The following is a 21,615-nucleotide window of genomic DNA, read 5'->3' as shown; positions in this document are numbered from 1 at the left end:
GTACCTAGCACGGCCCTTAAACTTATTCTCAGTTCCGCAACTAAAAAACAACTTTGTTAAAATATAACCCAGCTAAGAAGATTTTAAAAAGACTTAAATGTCTGCGGTTCCAATTAGTACTCATTCGGAGTAATCAGTTACTTAGATTTTTTTTCTTTGTTTTTAAAGCACAGTTTAACAGAAGTATAGACTATTTACAGAGCAATTCATGTTGACCACCCACTACACGGTAATCTCTAATTAGTTCCCTGAGATTCTGAAAACCTAGTATAGTGGGTATTACTATGCACTACATACATCTAAGATCAGGTGGTATATGAGGCAGAAATCATATTCTACCACCCTGCTCTTTGCTTTTTTCTTCTTTTCCTAATTTATTGCATCACATCTCCATTTAGACTACTGTATAAACTGTTTGGTGCATGGACTAGGTCTTTGCTAATTTCTACGATGGTACCTAGCACACTTTTGGATGCTCAAAAATAAAAATTAATAATTATTAGCTTCTATAAGTGACACTACGTGTCTAAGACTTTAGCACCCTGAAGCACAAATGAGTAAGATTAGAAGGGGGGAAAGAGCTGGCTGGAGAGCATATATCCCCCACATGATCACTACAGACTTGCTGTCTTTTCAAAGCCTGCAATATTTTGCTGAAGAATCAGCCAGCCACAGGGGTATTTGTTACTTACACTTCGCCAGTAGACCGCTTATTTACATATTCAGTGCATTTTTTAAGCATATAACAAAGCTGATCCCATGACAAGTTTGGTGTTGTCATACTCCTATTTAAATCCCCAAATTAAAAATAAAGAGTAAACTAATCCGAATGGCACTGCGAGCAAGGCCATGCAGTGATATATTTTTACTTTACTTTCAATACTAACCATGGTCTGTCCTACTTTCTTTGCCCTGAAACATGGTCATTGCTTCTAGATTCAGTGCACACACACCACGCATAAAGGCTTTTTTCATGGTGCCTTCATACTGTTCCCTTTCACTATGCAGTCTCAGGATATCAGCTTTTGCCTCTTCCAGAGCAACATTTAACTACAGTAAAGAGATAAAAAACAAAGAATTATTTTGATACACCTGTGAATACACAAAACCACTATATTATTCATTCAGCTTTAAAAAGCCACTTTACTAATTTCTCAGTGTAATATTTTCCCTCCATGTCTTCATTGTTTTAGAAATAAGATTAAATATAGATCTTTCAAACACAATTCTTTGGATACCTCAGACTAGAGTGTGTACATGGCAAGGATGGAAACCACAGGCGCTACCATACCCAAACAGACTAACAGTCTGTGCCGTCCAGTATTCTGTCCCAACCAGGATTAAAACCAGGAACTTTCAGGTCAAATCCTTGTAATCATTTATCTGTGCTATACAATATTGTGGTGTGGTAGGGGGAAAACACAGCAAACATTTCTTCCTGACCCTACCTAGAGATCAGTCTAACTGTATCTTATAATTTTATCTTTGCTCCTGTAATGTAACTTCACCTGTTATTCTTGTTAGCATGAAAGGCCATACTTCCATGAACTTCCTTAACTGCATCCACAAATACATCTATCATTTTTACAAATGGTTGTAACTTAATCTATCCTTAACCAACAAACACGAGGTCTGTGTTGGTTAAGGACAGATTAAGTTATACATTCACAAAGCAAGGGATTCTGATATTTTCCTTTAAATTACATTTTCAAAATTAACTGTGTTTTCGGGCAGGATTTTCAAAAGCATTTAAGTGTCTTAGGAGCACAAGTCCTCTGACTGTGCTTTTAATTCCTTTAAATTGTAACAAACTTGAAAAGTAATATCACAGTGGTCTGATGTGTGATGGCTACCTTAGCTTAAATTTTCACACGTCTTCATTAGGATGAAGTTGAGAGTTGTAGGGAAAATATCAACTTTTAACAGAAAAGCAGTTATTATACAAAGATTTCCGTTTATACAATATGATAGACTTGCTCATTCACAATCATAATCTTGCATTTCTATAGGACCTTCCATGAGAGGCTCCGAAAGACTTTACAAACATTAATGAATTAAGACTTACAAGTAGCACTGTTAAGTAGTTATGTGTCATCCCCTTTTTGCGGGCAGACAAAAGGAGCCAACAGATAAGTTAAGTGAATCATCTAATTTCAAACATAGGTTCTTATTTTCCTCTCTGGCATAAAAGTGTTGAGTAACTTCACTTATATTGGTATACAACTAGCTTAAGTGACAGGTGACTCAGGCCTAGAAAGTTGGAATCTATAGCAGAGCTACCTACATAACCCAGATCTCCTGATTCCCAATCCTGCAATTGGGAAAGGTTTCCTGGCACTCTGAAGAAAAGCAATGCATTTATTTAAAAGTTTTTGTTTAGTAATAGGCACTTAAAAAAAAAACAAAACCCTTACCTCTGCAATTTTAGCTTCATAATCCTTGGAAAGCTGAACACAGACTTCCTCAGCCCTTAACTGACAGGCTTTTGCTACTTTCTCTTTCCATCTTGCTTCACTAAGAGACCGCCAAGCTGCCCAAACCCTCTTCATCAAAGCTATCTGGAACTGTCTGTCCGCCAGTCTATTTGCATATGCCTTAAATAGTAAAATATTACCAAATTATATGTTTCCTATTTCTTTAATGAGCACTATGATCATTAAAGAGAATACAGTCAATTGTTTTGTAATATTAAATGGATTACAACATAACACATATGAAATATTGTAGTTTATACTTTCTGTTTAAATATACTTTAGCTGACACACCACCACACATACTGCTGCCACTTTAGAAGTTCAAGGTACTTGTATGGAGTTATTGCAGGAACCGCATAGCATCTGCAGACACAATGGTAGCTGGAGAGTCACATATACCAGATATCATTTTTAAAATCGAGTTTTTATTTATTTTATTTTATATAAATAAAATTCATAACACACACAGCACCCTTTGAATGCTTAAAAGATTTGTACCTTTTTAAAAAAAAATCAAATTATATTTTCGAATATCCGACACTCAAAATATTTTCTAAAATGGTAACAGTAGATCCACTTATCCAGTTCATCAGTGAGATTAAAACAAAAGGAACAAGCTGAAGAAGGGCTGAGTAGCCAAAAGATGTCCACACCAGCCTCACAGCTACCAGCAAACTCTAGGTGGGAAGGGAGGAGAGAGAAAAAATGCTCCTCCCTTCCAGCAGCCAGAGGGGTTTTGTGTGATGAGGAGCTTCAGACTTCTCAGACACCATCCAAAACCTTAATGAAAAATGGAGCCCAGAAAGTCCTTACTGACAGCTTGGGGTAAGAGGGGTTTGGGAATTGACCCTGGACAGTGGGGCACTTCATCTTTCACATCAGTAATTGGTTAGTAGGTTTAGTTAGCTGACTATCAGAACTTCCAAGATCTGTGTGAGTGTGGCTGACAGATGTTTTAGGGCTGAGGAAGGAGTGTGGAGACACAAAATATAGGGGAAGGGAGGACAACACCACAGACCTTAATTGCAAAACCAGCACCAAAATCAAATGGTGATAAGTAATGTATTTTTCACATTTCACATAAAAGCAATGGCTTCTGTGACAGGATTTTAGAATGAACACTTTTATTCATTCTGCTGGAGACATTGGGACGATATCATCCTTACTAATACAGGTGGTAATTGACACTGATCAGCTATCAGCATATCCTTCTAATTAGTGATAAAAAAGAGCATAATTTTGATTCAATTGCCCTACCATAATTATTTCTGTAATGTCCTCTTTTGAATTGATGCTCTTGAACTTATTCAATATTTTGTCACATACATCAAAATAGAAAAGTTGTCATTTCTTTTGATTGTAACAAGAGCTGCAGTAACTCTAACCCTTTTCAGTTCAGAGGCTTATCTACTATCACATCTTCTGTTTTCCACACATACCTCTTGTCTGGCCTCCACGTGCTGAATCCGCCACCGTGTAAATTTTTTCATTAGCTCTATCCTCTCCTTTTGCTTGTCTATCGCATGGGACAAGTTAGTGATTACCTGCCAAAATATTTATTAAACAGAAGGTTTAGACAGATATCTTTGGGGAATGAATGGAAGTTTGCTACCAGGATGGGTTATTTATCATTTTAATGAAATACTTCTAACAAGCTTTTTACTGTGTCTCTTCCTTAAAAGAAGAACAATAATTTAAAGTTCAAATCAGGACTAAAATTAACTCGACTTCATCATTCAATGACATTGCTACACTCAAGGAAGGTTTTACACTGTGTAACTTATCACTGTGTAACTTTCTACTACTTCTGCAAACTTATGTCATGAATGCTACACTGTGGCATCACTGAATGAAGAGGAAGCAAAGACTTAGAAGAATATACAAACTTTTAATTATTCACAAAAACAACACAACCCAGCAAAGCAGAAACAATAATGATTTGTATTATTGAAAGTTTGGCATAGGGATAATATACTTGCCTACCTCACAGAAGAATTATGGAAATTAGTATTAAAAAAGATATACTAAAGGTGTAAATATATGTAGTAACTCAGTGGTTCCCAAAATTTGTACTTATGTACACACCAACTGCATTTTATCTTCTTTTGTTTTGCAATCCACTCAGGGTCCAAATTCAGGGCCAAACCTCATTAGTGCTGCGACCATATGCACCAGGTCGTAACGCTCAGAGTGGGGAGCCCGGCCAAGTCCCACAGGACAGGAGCTGCCACTGTGGGGTGAGAGTGCAAGGCGGGATTGCTTTCCATGGCCCCAGGCCTCCGCACCAGACCGCATGACCCATCTTGGAACGGTTTAATAATTGGGCTGATAAATTTACCTTAATTGTGAGCTTAATTATAAGAAGATCTGAAAGTTCATAAGATATTACAATAGCCTACAACAACAAATGTTTATTGAAAGCACCCTGACCTACTTTCTATCATGAATATTATAAACAGGTGCAATAGAACCAGACAAAAAACACCCAAGTTAGTCCAAATAAAAAGGCCAAGTTGATATGATTCATGGACTATGCTGAAATCATGCTTGGTTAAAAACAAAAGATGTGGAACTGGAAAGTAATGAACCAAAATTGGGGTGTCAAATATTAGGCCTAAGTGGTGGACAAAATAATGAGGGAATGGGCTATTCCATCCCTCACTCCTTTTTCGGATCCTTAAAGGAAAGAGTTGGAGGAAAAATGGAAGAACAGATAGATAGAGGCTACTTAAGCAAGCTTCACCATCATGGCTGCTACCCCGCACCATCTCCTCAGACCATGGGTCTTCATCATCCTAGTCTTGAGGGATGTCCTAACCAGAACAAGTCAGAGAGAGAGAGAGAGAGAGAGAGAGAGAGAGAGATCCAAATGACATCGCTACCTCTACAAGCTCCATCTTAATCCCAACCACCACTTGAGATGAAAGGCGATCAGACTTTAACAGCAACAGCTCCAGCCCATCTCAACTAACTTCTTCTCTTTTCCCCAAAAGGACCATTGTTACCATCTTTGATACCATTTAAGAGACAGTCAAACAAAGGGGATTTTCCTTCTAAAACTCTCTCCAGCTAAAGGGAAAGGGAACAACAACAACTGTTAATTGAAAGCCTCACTTAATACTTCACATTTCAAAAGCTTTAATTGTTTTTCCTTCTTTTCTGTACCTATAATAAAGATTAAGAGGTACTGAGCAAGTAGAGGTCTCTATATACCAAAACCCAGACCTTGTTAACACTATTTAATGCTGGACAGTAACTTATGTTAACACCTTTGGCCCATTTATTTCATCTAAATAATACAGCAGTACCCACCACTTGGGAAACACTGTGCTATTAATAATTTGCTACATAAGTACCACTTTGAAGGAGAGGATTAGAATTCAAAATGACCTTAATAAGTTGGAAACTTGTTGGTTTCCAACAAGATGAAATTCAGTAAAGACATACAAAGTACTACACTTAGGAAGGAAAAATAAAATGCACAATTACAAAATGGGGGATAACTGGTTAGACAGAAAAAGATTTGAGGTGTTAGTGGATCATAAATTAAATGAGCCAAAAATGTGATGCAGTTGCGAAAAAAGAAAATATTCTGGAGTTTATTAACAGGAGCATCAAATGTAAGACATGGGAGGTGGTTGTTCCACTCCACCTGACAATGGTAAGGCCTCACCTGGAGTATTGTGTCCAATTTTGGGTGCCCTACTAAGAAAGATTTTCCATATCTTTCTATCTGTAAGGCTAGTCAAGTACTGGGAAAGGTTTTCAAGGGAGGCTGAGGAATTCCCATCACTGGAGGATTTTAAGAATACACAAACCCTGTCAGGGATGGTCTGGACTTGATGACCTCTCAAGGTTCCTTCCGGTCCTACATTTCTGATTCATTCCATTAATGTACATTTATCATAGAAGTAATGGACCAGAATTGCTCTGCAATCAAAGCAGTCACCTAGAGACAAGTGCAGTATTCCTATACCTCCATGCAGAATTTAACTCATGCTGTAGTGGTTGTAGTTTGGAGAAAATAATATTGAAGAAAATTATACTGTTTGAGGCAAGTTAAGTTTAGCTCAAAAATACTAAAGGCAGCAATAGTAAAAGCCTATTTGAAATATCTTAAGTAAGGCTGATCCTTCTTTAGTTTTTAAACATTAGCAATTCATAATGTTGTATTTTGTGAAATCTACTTTGGTTAAACTGCTTTGTTCTGCCTGGGTGTCATGGCTATTTATAACTTTTTGCCATTTCAGTGTAAATGCTGAACTGATATAACATTACAAGGCAATCTTCATGAAGTGTTTACAAGTCAATTAGAAAACAAAACCATTTTTGCATATGTTTTATTTACTGGTTTACAGGCTATTTGATTTTCATGTTGGCAATATTTTTGTCTGTTATTGTGTTTACAGTGGCACATATAGCCACTACCAACTTCTTAAAACTGTACAAGTTTAAGGTAGCTGATGTAAATGAAAAACATTAAATACTTCTTGCTAAGATAGAAAGTCAGTGATAGTTCTTTGTAGATCAAAAACCTAAATTATGAACAATTTTTATTTATGAAATTGGTAGGTGATTACTACTTGAAATCTAAGACTTGGTCAATCTTGTTAGGAGAAAGGTTAAAGCAGTGAACAATTTAGGTCAATCTCTAAAAAGGCCTATTGATCACTATTTTAGAATTCAATCCACCAATCATGCACTGAAGTGAGGAAGCAGAAGAACACTCATCTACAGCTAAATCAAAATATGCCATTGTCATTACACAATTAGCTCCATAAAGGATAGTGATAGACGTGATTTGGTGAGGAAGAGTTTTGTCTTGTAGGGGGTAGAGGTGTCAATATTGTAAATTCATCACCAGCAATTATAATACATTCATATTAGTGCTATACAAGTATAATTTTTGCCCTTAATTACTCCATCTGGAACTAAATATATCAAAATGGAATACATTGGAAGGATTGTGGGCCTGACTGCAAGTGAAATTCCATTGGCAAATACGGGATTTGTATGGAGTTGCAGCAATTGAATGTACATGGTCTGCGTAACTGGACTCTGTGTATGTCCAGTGAATAGGTGGAGTGTACTTTTACTCTTTCTATGTAATGTCTTTCAATGGGTGTTTGTGAATATAGCTTGAACAGTATTTTCAAAATAAACTGTTAAAATTCAAAATTCAGCTGAAAGAACAGGAGTACTTGTGGCACCTTAGAGACTAACAAATTTATTAGAGCATAAGCTTTCGTGGACTACAGCCCACTTCTTCGGATGCAACTGAAGAGTTCTCAAGTGAAGGTTTTAAACGCTATTATGTAGAAGAGGGGATTAAAGTGGCTTATGATTGCAAGGTTCCCACAATTCCTACTCTTTTATACCTATTTGTGTAATACTAGTTGAATTCAAGACAATTGCTCTAGGTGCTGCAAGGAAAATATTACTCTAAGAGCACAGAACCATAGTGCTCATTTTATATCAGATTATGCTAAAATAAAAAGTTCTCCCTAAATATGTAAGAGATTTCTTCCCATTTGAAAGATTATGTGGAAACCCATCCAATCTACACAACAAATTTAATTAAAGCCTTTAAACCAATTTTGTTTTAAGGGATGAGGTAGCTGGAAGTGATCTGTAATTACTAATCCAAAACAGTGTGAATTTCATGAAAGAGAAACCATAAATTAGGGACAAAACAGTAAAATTTCCCTATTAGTATATTAGAGAATGCACAGTAATTATGTGGTTTACTGATAATGTAGTTTGAGTCTACAATTGCTGAAGTTCATCCTGAGTGGCTTGAAATACTCTGATGCTTCTTTTCTGACTAAGCAAGTATGTTAATTTAGAGTGTATACATTACATTACCTGTTGCGAAAGTACAATTAAGAGAGAAAAAGATTCAATCTCAATCTCAGAGAATTCTAAAAATAGAAGACAGAACAGAATAAGAAAACTGTTACCTCATCCTTTCTGCCAATGGAGATTTCATAAGTATGTAGCAGCTCTCTCAGGTTCTCCATCTGATTGTTCAGCTGTCTCACATGTGCAGCATATTTCTCTTTCTCTTGTCTCATTTCCAGCTTGTGATGTTCAATAAAAGTCATTTTCCATTTTCTGAGTTCAGTCAGAACATTTGTCTGAAAAGGGTAGCACTAATGAAACTAAGAAAATTATCCTCTCCAAGTCTTTTAATCCCAGAATGTATGGCAGCTAATCAGACATCAAAATTTACACTGAACCTTGCATGTACAACTTTGTCCAGTTACCAGACACACTGAGACATCTAATTATGATAACTTAAATACATTTCATTATTAGACTGCTAATAAAAGCATGTAAGAGAGGAGGAAGAGAATCAAACCATGATCAATCTACTAAGAATATTTCATTTTGGTGCCACAACCAGTGAGACTTGGAAAAGTACCTGTACCATTTTAATCTAGCCAGTGGAGCCAACAAGGGAGAGGAGAGGAGCAAAGCCTGGGGGCTGGGTAACTGAGCACCACTAAGAGGAAGCCACTGCTACAGGGCATCCAGCTCCACTCGGAGCCAAACTCAAAGGAGTCCAGCAGAGCCCACTGATGTTACAAATTCCACTGAAAAGGAGCCGCTCCTGAGAAATCCAACAGAACATGAATGTGTAGATGTTCAAAATATGACCCATTCTACTGTGACTGGAGTCTCATTCTGGTGTCAAGTGGGAGGGGCTTGCTTGCAGCAACTATTGCTCCACCAATTTCCATCTGATCTGTTTTTAATAGGCAGTTTTGATCCTGCTTCTGCAAATTCACAGAGCTTGAAATTTAAGGAGCTTTCTGGGACCACAGATACAGGCACACTTATAGCCGCCACTGCATGAACAGAACTGATTCTTGGAGTATTTAGTGTTCACTAGTCAAAGGCAAGCAGATTATTAGTCCATCTCTGTGCCAGTCCAGTAGGTTTTCAACTGTTTAGCTATCAAGCAACATAAGTTACATCAATTTCCCAATGTAGTTAGATTGGTAGAAGCACAGGAGAAAATACAATGTCACAATAGTCATCTGCTCAATATAAGGATATTACATTTAGCACAAATTTAATACCTTAAGACTTCCACTCCAGAGATCAAGTATGCTTTCTATCTGGGTCACTTTTTCATCTGAAACACTTAACTCAGTCACTATAGTCTCATCAATCTCTCTTGGACCAGATGAGGACCCTTGTGAAGATGTCTCTCCCGAACGAACAGGGCAAAGTCCTTCCATGTCTGCCTGAGAAGGTCCCTTTACTGGTGTAAAAACTAAAAATAAAACAAAAAGGTTAAAAGTTGATTCTTTGAAGGGTTTAGCTGTTGTATATTCAGGAGGCAAGTCAGAAGTTGGGTATACAAAAGGCCTGTGTCACCAGAAGTCTTCCTTCTCTGTGCACGTAAACCCAAAAGTATGCCTCGAAGTGTATTTCCACACTGCATCTGGGAGCATGCTTCCCAGCACAGGCAGACAGACATACTAACCCTGCTCAGACCAGCGCCGAAAATGGCAGCGTAGCAGGGGGCAGCAAAAATGGTAGCTTTGGTCAAGCCCCCCCGGAGTACACACTCTTGCTCAGACATCCTAGGTACGTGCTCAGACACCAAGCTAACCCCTTGCTACACTGCTACTTTTAGCATGCTAGGTCCACTCGAGCCGGGAAGCACACTCCCAGCTGCAGTGTAGACATATCCTAAGGGATGAACATCTGTAAAACAGCAGTTGGCTGATAAGTTTTACTCTCAGAAAGAATGAACTATGCTTCCCACGTCAAAGTATTGTTCCCTTTAAAACCAGAAACTTTCAAGGTCATTTGTGCCAAAACATAGCACTGTTTATGGACCAAGTGAATTTTGTGTATAGCTAGGTCCATGTTGAGAAACTAGCTTTACAAGGAAGCAGAAAGCGTCCCTCTACTTGAAAGACTTCTTTCAGGAAATCATGTCAAGTGGAGTCCATTTAAACGTTACCCTCTCACCATTTTCTGAATTGTTTCCCCAGGTTTCATAATACAGCAGAACCCCATTTATGCGATCTAATTGGGACCGGGGCCAGATCGGGATAAACCAGAGAATGGGAAAGCACAATGCTGCAGCGCCATAGGAGACACACACACACCCCCTTCTGGACCTGTGTGCACTGGTTTTCTGTGTAGAGCTGGATAATGAGGGTCAGATAAATGGGGTTCTACTGTATCTACATTAGACCGTAAGCTCCTCAGGGTGGGGAGCATGTCTTGTATGTTTGCAATGTACAGTGTACCTTTATTTATACATTCAGGTATGTATATGTCCCTCCTCACCCCGGTATCACCATAAACAGCACTCCATAAATAAATGAAATATTACACTGGATTCTCTGTGCCTCAATTCCCCAGCTGTAAATGGAAGAAATAATGCTACCTTTCCGACACCCTTTGACTTGATCGCCTATTATGATTTTTAACTCTTTGGGGCAGGCAGTATCTTACTATGTGTTTGTACCGTGCCTTAACACAATAGGTCCTAACTGAGAGCTGGGGCTACTAGGTGCCACTGCAATACAGATAAATACATGCCAAGAAACTATTGGAGACAGACTGAAAATGAAGTAGGACTGGACTTTACTTAATTCAGGAAAGGCAAATATGCTTATACACAAAGAACAACTAAAATATGCAACAAAGTCCCCCAAGTTGACAATATGAAGATGAACAATATTTTTTAAGAGCAATTGGAAAGCATCTCCATTGGAAAATTTCTGCTGTTAGTGTTATATTTAGAACTGTGATGGGGGAGATCCCCACACTAGCCCTGCAAGAATAAAATAGGGCCAGGTGGGCCCAATCAGCTAATTGACTGCAAAGAGGGGAGCTTTAGACTGGAGGCAGTTAATTAGAGAGATGCTCACCTGTGCAGGAACAGGGAAGGCCTATAAAGACAGGTAGCAGGCTACAGACGGGGCTGCTAAGGAAATCAGGCAACAGTCACTCCCTGGGGAGGGGAGGAGGGAAGAGATGGGGAACTAGAGTGTAGGAATCAGTCCAGGGAAGGAGCAGTGAGGGCAGAAAGAGGAAGCCCAGAACCACTGAGCTGAGGGTTCCTGGATTGGAACCCGGAGAAGAGGGCAGGCCTGGGTTTCCCTACTGGACACTGCATAGCATAGACCTGAGGCAGTGAATGGGAAAACTGCCTAGAACTGCTGATGGACTATACCCTCGAAGGGGGAATGCTGAGGTACCTAGCTGGAGGGTTAAGTCACAAAGGAGACACTGAGGATCCTGGAACAAAAGAGGAGCTGCAGACCAGAGGGTGTCTACCTCAAGTGCTAATCCCCAGAGTGACCAAGGGGAGGCATCAGTGTAGCAACGGTAGAGCACCGACAAGAACAAATTCTAAATTTTTAAAAAGGTATTAAAAAGCAGCCCTGGATAGAACATCTCTTTTCTTGTACACAGGGAAAAGAGAAGTCTCACACATTTGTGTTTTATTTTAGTATTCAACCTTTCTGAGAGAGAGAGAGAGAGAGAGAGAGAGAGAGAGAGAGTGTGTGTGTATGTGTGTAGAGAAAATTGCAAGATAATGTTGATTTTTGAAACTTAACATATAAAGGACGTTGTCATGTAATTTAAAAGTTGAGATGTTATAATTACAATCTGGCTGGGGAATATCATTTGGATTCAAAATATTTAGTGTACTGGAAGAGTTTTTGCTAACTCTGAAAGGACCTATAGAAAGTCAGCACGGACAAGTAAAAGTTAACGTACACTGAGCAGAAATATTTCATGGGGAGGAGAACACACAGTCACTATTATCAATGTAATGATCCATTTAAGATGCAACTGCAGTGGGGGGGGGGGGGAGCAAATAAGACAGCCAGGCTCTATTAAGGGAATAGAAAAAAGAATTACAGCAGAACCTCGGAGTTACGAACACCAGAGTTACAAACTAACCAGTCAACCACATACCTCATTTGGAACCAGAAGTATGCAATCAGGCAGCAACAGAGACAGAAAAAAACCCCAAAAAACAAGTACAGTACTGTTAAATGTAAACTACTAAAAGGGAAGCAAGCATTTTAATTCTGCACAGTAATGTTTCAAAGCTGTATTAAGTCAATGTTCAGTTGTAAACTTTTGAAGAACAACCATAACATTTTGTTCAGAGTTATGAACATTTCAGAGTTACGAACATCTGCCATTCCCAAGGTGTTTGTAACTGAAGTTCTACTGTATATAATTAATATTAGCCTTGAATTCTGTGTTAATTTGAACAGCAACAGCATCTGATAGACTGAGCATACAGAGCCAGAAAATGTGTGTTCCAGCCTACCCAAGGCAAGTTGGCTAGCAGTCTTTTGGGACTAGATTGTGATTCTACATTATGGCCGTTCAGGGAAATAAGTTGGGGCACTGAGAGTGAGTGGGGTCAGCAAAAATGCCTTCCCTGGACTGATATTTCCTTTCAAGCAGGCGGGCAGAGCTGACATTATCTCCCTCCCAACCTCCAAGCCAGAAGGGCCGCCAGGAAGGAATTGTGACTCAAGAGTCAGTCACAATTCCTTCCCAGGCTCCTCTTGAGATGGCACTATATACCACCTTCAGCCTAAAAAAAAAAAAAAAATATCTAACTGTTAGTCTCTCTGAACCAAACTCCAATTTCACTTACACAAAAGTGCATGTCTAACTTGTTGTAGTCCACAGACTCACTCCCAATTTACATGTGTGTAAATGGAGGTCAGGATCTGGCTCAGTCACTGTATTGTCATGTGTTAAAATGGGGATAATATTACTTACCTACCTAATGGGGCTGGTTTTTGAGTATTATTTTCTCTGTACAAGACTCTGAAAAACGTAACATGCTAAATATTAGTATTAGTGTTGGTTACCTACTCTCAGTTATGCAGACTCAAATAGGTAAAATCTGGAAAAAAACTACGATAAAAAGAGGTATGACTGACTCCCACCCTCATACAAGGAGAGATTTAAAATATTTGAAACTTAAGATGCCAAAGTTTTGGCAGAAATTCAGTATATAAAACAAATGGGATAAAGAACAATCTCTGGCACTCTTGCTTAAACAGAAACAGCCAAAGAAGTCAGTATGCAACAAATGTAAAGTGGGGGGGAAGTACCTTGATACTGAATTTATTGCCAGCAATGAGTTCAAACAAAGGTAAATAATTTAGTAAAAATCAATAAAAGAAAAAACATTTAAACTCAGATTAGCATCTGAAATTAAGAATTAAAAAGCCTCTCACACTCCAAGGCATAAACTAAATCACCAAGTTGGTTTAGGGAGATGTACATATTCCATTATATGTTTTTGCATAGCTTGCCAGATGCCTTTTATTCTGTTTTCACATTACTCTGAAGCATTTCATATAGGTAATGGTCAGAGACAGGATATTAGGCTAGATGGACAACTGGTGTATTCCTACATTTTAGTAGTATTATAGGTTCTTAGCTTTGATTTTTATTTAATAGTCACTGCAAACAACCTGTCCCCATTTACCTTCCTTTTCACTATGCTGTCGTCCTCCTATTCCACCTTTCCCAAGACAATGATTACCCAATACTACTTTTGCACACACCTTTGCTTTTGCTATGCTATGCCATGCACATTAGAGATAGAAACTGTTACTTTCTATTCCTATCCTGCAATTTAACAGACCCCTATGAAATCAATCTTTCAATCATTACCAATAATTTACATTCCCTGTAATGCTTGAGATTTAATAGGGACAGCAAGTCATGAAAAATACACAAGTGGTTACCTATGCAGGAAACATATGGAAGAATATTATACTTGCAGTAGAAGAATGCCTATGGGAAGTTATTTGAGAATAATTCCACTACCTGCTCAATCCTAAAAAAACAATACCTTCTATCCTTGTAATCAAAACAGAGGTAATTAAATCAACTGTTTTCCCAGATGATGTTACTACAGCTCCTTTCTATGTTCCTCTAATACCTGACCTCTTCCTGTTTTAGATACAAGTCAGTAAATAGTTTCTGATAGAGCGGCATAGAAGTCAAAATCAGATACAAAACTGGAAAGGCAAAAGTAACTGGAAGCATTTAAGATATTTTTTATACGAATACATAGTATCCTCATCACTGTAAGGGGTAAAGTAAACAGATATGCCTTGATTAGTTAATGACTTAATTTCTCCTGGCCCTCAACGTTAGGAAATCTGTCCACCTCTGTTCATCCCAAAATAGGATCCACCTAGGAAGTAAAGGCATTAAAAACAAAAACAAAAAAAAATGTTCATATCATGTAAGACACTTGGTCTACGGACCAAAGATCAGCCAAGGTTGAGAGTTCCATTCCTCAATAATAGAAACTAAAATGGCTAAATGGAGTATTGTTAATAACCAAGGCAAGAATCTCTCAATTTGCATATGGATAAAACCTCTTCTAGCTAGGTTGGGAAGAAGAAAACTCCAAGAAAACTATCCTTGCCCGGTAGTTTTTTGCTTTTCTATGTGAAGTGGCCCATTGCATACTGAGTAGATTGAGAGGTGGGTGTGGAAGCTGCAAGTTAACCAAAACAACAAATCTCTTGCTGAGAGAGAAAAGGTCAAATAAGGCAAACCACAAGTTTTCACCCCAAATTTGTTTGCACTGTAAATCAAATATACCATGGAAATCTGTTTTGCCTTGTCAAAATGTTTCACCCCAAATTAGGAGCTCCACATTTGCTTGCCTTATGAGTCAGATCTACATCTCTCTACATGTGGATAACGTCTCTTGTTTTGTTGCAAACCCTAAACAACAGGAAGTGCTTACGTACAATCAAAGAATGTATGAAGTACATCCATCAAATCTGAAAGATAAGGGATTTTGTTGGTTTTCATTGTAAATAATTAGGGCACTCTAGAAGTAATAGGAATTGTATGGCACAAGGAAGAAGGAATGTTGAAAGATATAAACCAGGATATAATTTTCAATTAAAAAGTGCTAAAAGGGAGGGAGGAATCCAATAATGTGGATTAATACTGAAGTACAATCCTTGAAATGAATCAGTCTCTGATAAGAAAATGATTGAAGAAATTTGATATACATCAATGCCATCTACTGGATACTGATGGAAACAACAGAGAAACAGCTGAAACCTGAGCACTCAATTGGCATGTGACCAATAGAAATCAAAGGGTGGGCACCTCCAGTGAGCTCTGAAATCAGGGTGTGTGTGTGTATATATAAAAAAAGAAGGTCAGCAGGTTAGACTCCAGAGTTGACTGAATCCACAAGGAAGCTGTAGAATCCCCATTGCAGCAGACACCTGGACCGGGTTAAGAGGAAAAGTGGTGAGATTTCATGTCAAAGATTCCTCTTCTGTTCTTAAGATAAACTAAAGTCTACACTCTCTACGGGGATCTTAAGTAACCATTTTACTCCTTTAAGTCCAAGAAAATTGGCCTCAAGAGATCTGCACCATAATCTTCATGCAATTTCTTTTGATATTCTAAACTTGTCCCTGTTGCACCAATCCATTCAAAAAGCAGGGATCAAACACTCAAAAGTTCCTTAGAGACAAGTACCTTCTTCCTTCTTGGAGAAATACTGGAAAGGTGATACATGTCTTAGCTACTAAAGAACTGATGTTCGTAAGTAAATGTAATAAGAAATCTTGGTAATTTATATTGTTTCTTGGTGTAACTGTTGAGCCTCAAGCCTAGTAACTGACAATTGCTTGCAAGACTATCAGTTTATTCAGTAGGTACCTAGAACATTGGCTGTGTCTACACTTAATTGGTGAACTGCTGGTTGTATATTAATGTGGTAGTGGGTGTTTGATTATTCTTAATGAATCAAGTGTCCTGATTTGAGAAATATTGTTGAAGTTGAAAGTTGATTTGAAGAGAACCCAGCATTGAAATTATTAAGTAATGCTCCCTGGGCTCAATAAAAAGGGGTTATTACATTAGATTCCATTCTACATTGATCACAACACTTATCCAACTGGCAAATCTAGTTTTGTTAGATTTCAGCTGTAAAATCTAACTGGCACGTTGGCAAATTCATAAAAATTGACCCCCTTTCAGGTTTACACAACCCTATCTTGGAAGCCGTTTGTGTTGAATGATAACTGCATTTATGTAGAAGCTTTTAGGCCAAAGGATTCAAATTCCAAGCATTTTGGATACACAATGCTAAATACAAGAGCCCACCTAATCCACCACTGAAACACAACCACCTTTGGGTGAAACAGGGTAACTGTTTATCATCAGACAACATCAGGAAATGAGAAATACTATCATCCAGTAAAGGCACTGCATTTAGCCGTATGGAGTGGAAATCCATCAACTTCATGAAAAAACTCGTACAGATACAGACAGACATCATCTTCCTTTCCAAATGCAAGCAGATGGACATCATACCAAAAGGACTAAAGAGGAATATAGTTTCATAGTCTGGAATTTGGCCAGCGACAGGGTTAACTCTTGTGAAAAGATTATGTGATCTTTAATGACAGCCACAAGCAGAGGACTTTGATTTTCATGTGTCAACTATATTTCTACCTCCTTTGTGTATAAGCATTATGGTAGTCTTTAGTTAACGGATTATTTCATTTATCAGATTATACAGATTTTCCAGACCTGTATTTATAGGTGTAGTCTCATCCCATTTTTTCCATTCTCATACACATATGCTACTGCATTGAGTAATCCAATGTAGATAATTTTAAAAATGGTTTTCTATGGTATGTTTTTTAATAATTTAGTCAAAGATGTGCTATACAGTTTCTTTCCAATAAGCAGCAGACAGTCATTCAGAGTAAAAGGTAATTAACTACAAAATTTACTTAAATATACATTTAAATGGCATATATGTGCTTTCACTATTACTCTGTGTGGTTATACTTTGATCTGTAGTACAAGACTGTTTTACATGATCTATTTTTAATGTGAAATACTTTAATGGAGCATCTGGCATCAGAGACAACCCATGCCTGCAGATAGTGGGGGTGGGGGAGGGCGCAGAGTGAGGGCAGCTGGCTTCAGCAGTATTACTGCACATGCTCACTCTGTGTGAGCTCAGCACAAACAAAGCAGCAAATCCAAGGGGGGGGGGGCCGCGGGGGAAGACATGACCCTGCATGTGCCCTCTTTCCCCCATGTGTCTCCTCTGGCTGGAATACAGAGTAATATGATGCACTGCTAAAATACATAACATATGTACCTACGAATGTAGGGGAAAAAATTGCGTGGGGCAAGGGTCACTTGCTGGAGGATACTCTGCACCTTTAAATCTTTAAACCATTATTTGAAGACTTCAATAGCTCAGACATAGGTTAGGGGTTTGATAAAGGAGTGGGGGGTGAGATTCCGTGGCCTGCGTTGTGCAGGAGGTCCGACTAGATGATCATAATGGTCCCTTCTGACCTTAACGTTCCACATAGAGTCACAGACTTTAACACTAACTTAAACACTGTTTTCTAATCACTTATCAATGCAATTTTATCTTTCTCTTAATGTATACTTATAATAGTATTAGTGGGGGGGGGGGGGAAAAGAGGTGTAGAGGAAAGGAATATTTTTTTGGTTTTTGTTTTGTATCAAACAACATATCAGGTACTATTTCCCTATTTTTGCTGGAGAATTCTATGGAAAACAGGAAAAGTAGAGAGATCACCACAAGATACTGAAGCCTGAGTAATTTTTAGTCAGCCTGATTAAAACTGTTAGGTTTTTTTTGTTTTTTTTTTATTTAATTCAAATATCCAACACAGGGGAGAAGCTCTCAATTATCAAAACACCTCCATTCCTTTAACTCAAGGTTGAAAGAGTTTCAAGAAACAGAGAAGATGAGACTTGATAAACATGGTATATCTAAATATAAAAGAGAAAACCTTTATAAATACACCTCTACCCAGATATAACGCGACCCCTATAACACCAATTCAGATATAACGCGGTAAAGCAGTGCTGGGGGGAGGGGCTGCGCACTCTGGTGGATCAAAGCAAGTTCAATATAACACAGTTTCCCCTATAACGCAGTAAGATTTTTTTTTGGCTCCCGAGAACAGTGTTATATCGAGGAAGAGGTGTACCACACATCTTTCAGGCTTCCTTGACACGTGGTAGAAAAACTTGGAGGGGGGAAAGAAAAAGAAGAAGGGAAAAAAAAGGTGGCAGCATAAACATTTCCCCCTCTCCTTTGGTGACCATCATGAGACGCTGCAAGCATTTCCTGGTGAAAGAATGCATTGATTTTGGAGCAGGGGGAAGAGTGGGAGAGAAAATACTTTAGGAGGAAGGTGTGTTGGGGGGGGGGGGGGGGGGGGGATTTTGGTAGGTCCATCAAATTCTCTTATGATCTGTGAGTTCAGGCCCACTGGGGTGCCCTGTTTACATTCTAAGCACATTAATCAACTTTTAAAAATAACATTCAGGAAGAGAATTTTTTTAAGTAAACTGCAAATGTGGAATATAATGGGTCAGTATTGTGGACTGATAGCCTAAAGAGAACTCATATCTCAGCTGTTCGGAGAGGAGCCACCCCTGTACATCTCTGCTACAAGAAATGTCTTGTTCCGGTCTCGAGTTTTCAGATCCAATTAACTATACTGATCACACAGAACAGGAAACAATTCCAAAGCCTCTGAACTCTGGATTTAACAGCACAGCAAGTTTTATTCTGAGTAGTTTTCCTATTTGACTGGAAATTATTATTATTGTAAAAACTATTTTAAACAAAGGTTACTACAATTGAAATTCTACATCAACAGTATATCACCTCTACAGAGCCACACACATCGACTTGAAATGCATGCTTCCAAAAGTCCTAGAACTATTTGGAAAAAATAGTAACCAATGGAGCCACCTGCACACTTACCCCTCAAACAAGGCTGTGTTCTGTACGATATGTAAGAGCTGCAATTCCAACTGCCCTCTAGTTCAAAATCTAGTGGGGTGGGGGGAACCCTCCAAAAATGAGGGGAAGTTGGGTAAACAAGAATACCGAGAACTCCAGCCATTTAATATTATAGACAGCATAGGTGTACACTTCCCCCCCCCCCCCTTTTGCAGGCAGTTAAAAAAAAGTTATAGAACCCTGTCTTGAGAATTTTACTGTCATAACACAGCAATAGATAAAGACCAAATGGGAGCAGAGCAGCGCAAGAATTTTTGTTGAAGATCCCCCTTGCTAGCTCACCTTTAGTCTTCTGAAACGCTACTCGTGCTCAGAATGATAAGCTCTCTAGGGTAAACCAGGCACGGGCATTTTCAGAATTGGATTAAGATGATACTGGAGTAAAACCCTCTGTGACTGGGCTACACACCACTAGCATTTCTAGCACTGGTAGAGTTGCACTGGTGCTAAATCAACAGTGGGAGAACATCTGAAAATCCCTAATATATATAGACAAAGGCTACGAACAAGTAGGATAATTTCCAAAAGTGTTTGGCCCTATTCAAGGTATTGAAATATGTCTTAAGTCTCTTAACTTATGATAAAGAAAAACTGATCGAAAACTAAAAATTAATAGTAGCTTAGGTACAAGTGATCATAACTTGATCATATTTATAATATGCAAGCAGAATAAAGCCCAGACCAGTAATATACCAGTATATATACACTTGTTGCTTTAATATAGCCAATTTCACAAAGCTGAAAACAATTATGAGCCAAATCCTCTGTGAAGAAGAATTTAAATCCGAAAAAAATGTGAGTAAGTGGGAATCACTTAACACTCTATTAGATATGTGCCCCTCCTCCCCCCAAAGGGAGAAGGCTGTACTCATTTAAGAAAAAACAACCTTATATATAAAAAAACATGAAAGAAAGAGGAAGTTGATAGTGATGAATCAGAAGTTAGTGCCTAGCAGATAAGGACAAAAGGAGTTTTTGAAATATATTCGGAACAAAAAGAACCCCAACAATGGTATTGGTCCATTACTATATGGAAATGGTAGAATTATAAAAAATAATAATGCAGAAAAGTCAGAAGGGTTTAATAAATATTTGTCCTATATTTTTTGGGGAAAAAACAGATTATATATTCTCACCATATGGTGATGATAATACTCTTCCCATTCCACTAGTATATCTGCAGGATGGTAAACAGATGCTAGTAGAGTTAGACATTTTAAAATCAGCCGGTCTGGATAACTTGCATTCAAGAGTTTTTAGAGAGCTGGCTGAGGAGCTCAGACTGTTAATTTGATTTTCAGTAAGCCTTGGAGCACTGGGGAAGTTCCAGAAGACTGGAAGAAAGCTAATGTTGTGAATTTTTTTTAAAGGTTAACAGGATGACCCAGGTAATTATAGGCCTGTCAGTCTGACAACGATTCTGGACAAGATAATGGAGCAGCTGATACCAGACTCTATTAATACAGAACTAAAGTAGGATAATGTAATTAATGCAAACTGTCACAAGTTCATGGAAAACCGATCCTGTCAAACTAACTTGATTTTTTTGGGATGAGATGACCAGTTTGGCTGATAGAAGTAATAGTTTTCATATAATATACTTAGACTTCTGTAAGGCATTTGACTTGGTACTGCATGACATTTTGATTTAAAAAGACTAGAACAATATATAATGAACGTGTGGGCACCTTTAATGGATTAAAACTGGCTAAGTGATTTGTCTCAATGTAACTGTAAATGGGGAACCATCATTGAGCGGGTCTATTTCCAATGGGGTCCAGCGGAGATCTGTTCTTGGTCCTACCCTATTTAACATTTTTATCAAGCAAACAATATGTTTTATAACATGGTGAAATGTAAACCTGTACATCTAGGAACAAAGAATGTAGGCCATACTTACAGGATGGAGGACTCTATTTTAGGAAGCAGTGACCCTGAAAAAGATTTGGGGTAATGAAGGATAAGCAGCTAAACATGAGTGCTCACTGTGATGCTGTGGCCAGAAGGGCTGATGCGATCCTTGGATGCATAAACAGGGGAATTTTGGGGAGGAATGAGGTTATTTTTACCTCTATATTTGGCACTGGTGTGACTGCTGCTGGAATATTGTTTCTAGTTCCGGTGTCAAAAATTCAAGAAGGATGTTGAAAAGCTGGAGAGGATTCAGAAAAGATCCACGAGAATGATTAAAGGATTAGAAAACATGCCTTATAGTGATAAGCTAAATAGATTGAGCTCCTTGAGTCTAACAAAGAGATGGTTAAG

The 21,615-nt window shown here is 38.3% G+C and overlaps 1 protein-coding gene across 7 annotated transcripts in view; it reads right to left on the bottom strand.

The window, feature by feature from the left end:
- POC5 (POC5 centriolar protein) overlaps positions 1 to 21,615 on the bottom strand; it is a 77,667-nt gene that overhangs the window by 7,361 nt on the left and 48,691 nt on the right. For all 7 annotated transcript variants that reach the window (XM_065550119.1, XM_065550121.1, XM_065550118.1 and 4 more), the window contains 5 exons: positions 9,560 to 9,756; positions 8,435 to 8,611; positions 3,914 to 4,018; positions 2,415 to 2,594; positions 888 to 1,050 (listed from right to left, as the gene is read on the bottom strand). In XM_065550119.1, the coding sequence (XP_065406191.1) occupies positions 888 to 1,050; positions 2,415 to 2,594; positions 3,914 to 4,018; positions 8,435 to 8,611; positions 9,560 to 9,756 (822 nt within the window). The remainder of the gene's footprint in view (positions 1 to 887; positions 1,051 to 2,414; positions 2,595 to 3,913; positions 4,019 to 8,434; positions 8,612 to 9,559; positions 9,757 to 21,615) is intronic.

The sequence above is a fragment of the Chrysemys picta genome, chromosome 6 (assembly GCF_011386835.1).
Source record: "Chrysemys picta bellii isolate R12L10 chromosome 6, ASM1138683v2, whole genome shotgun sequence".
In the NCBI taxonomy this organism is placed as follows: domain Eukaryota; kingdom Metazoa; phylum Chordata; order Testudines; family Emydidae; genus Chrysemys; species Chrysemys picta.
Note: the sequence above shows the minus strand (reverse complement) of the source record. Positions and strands in the feature narration are given on the sequence as shown.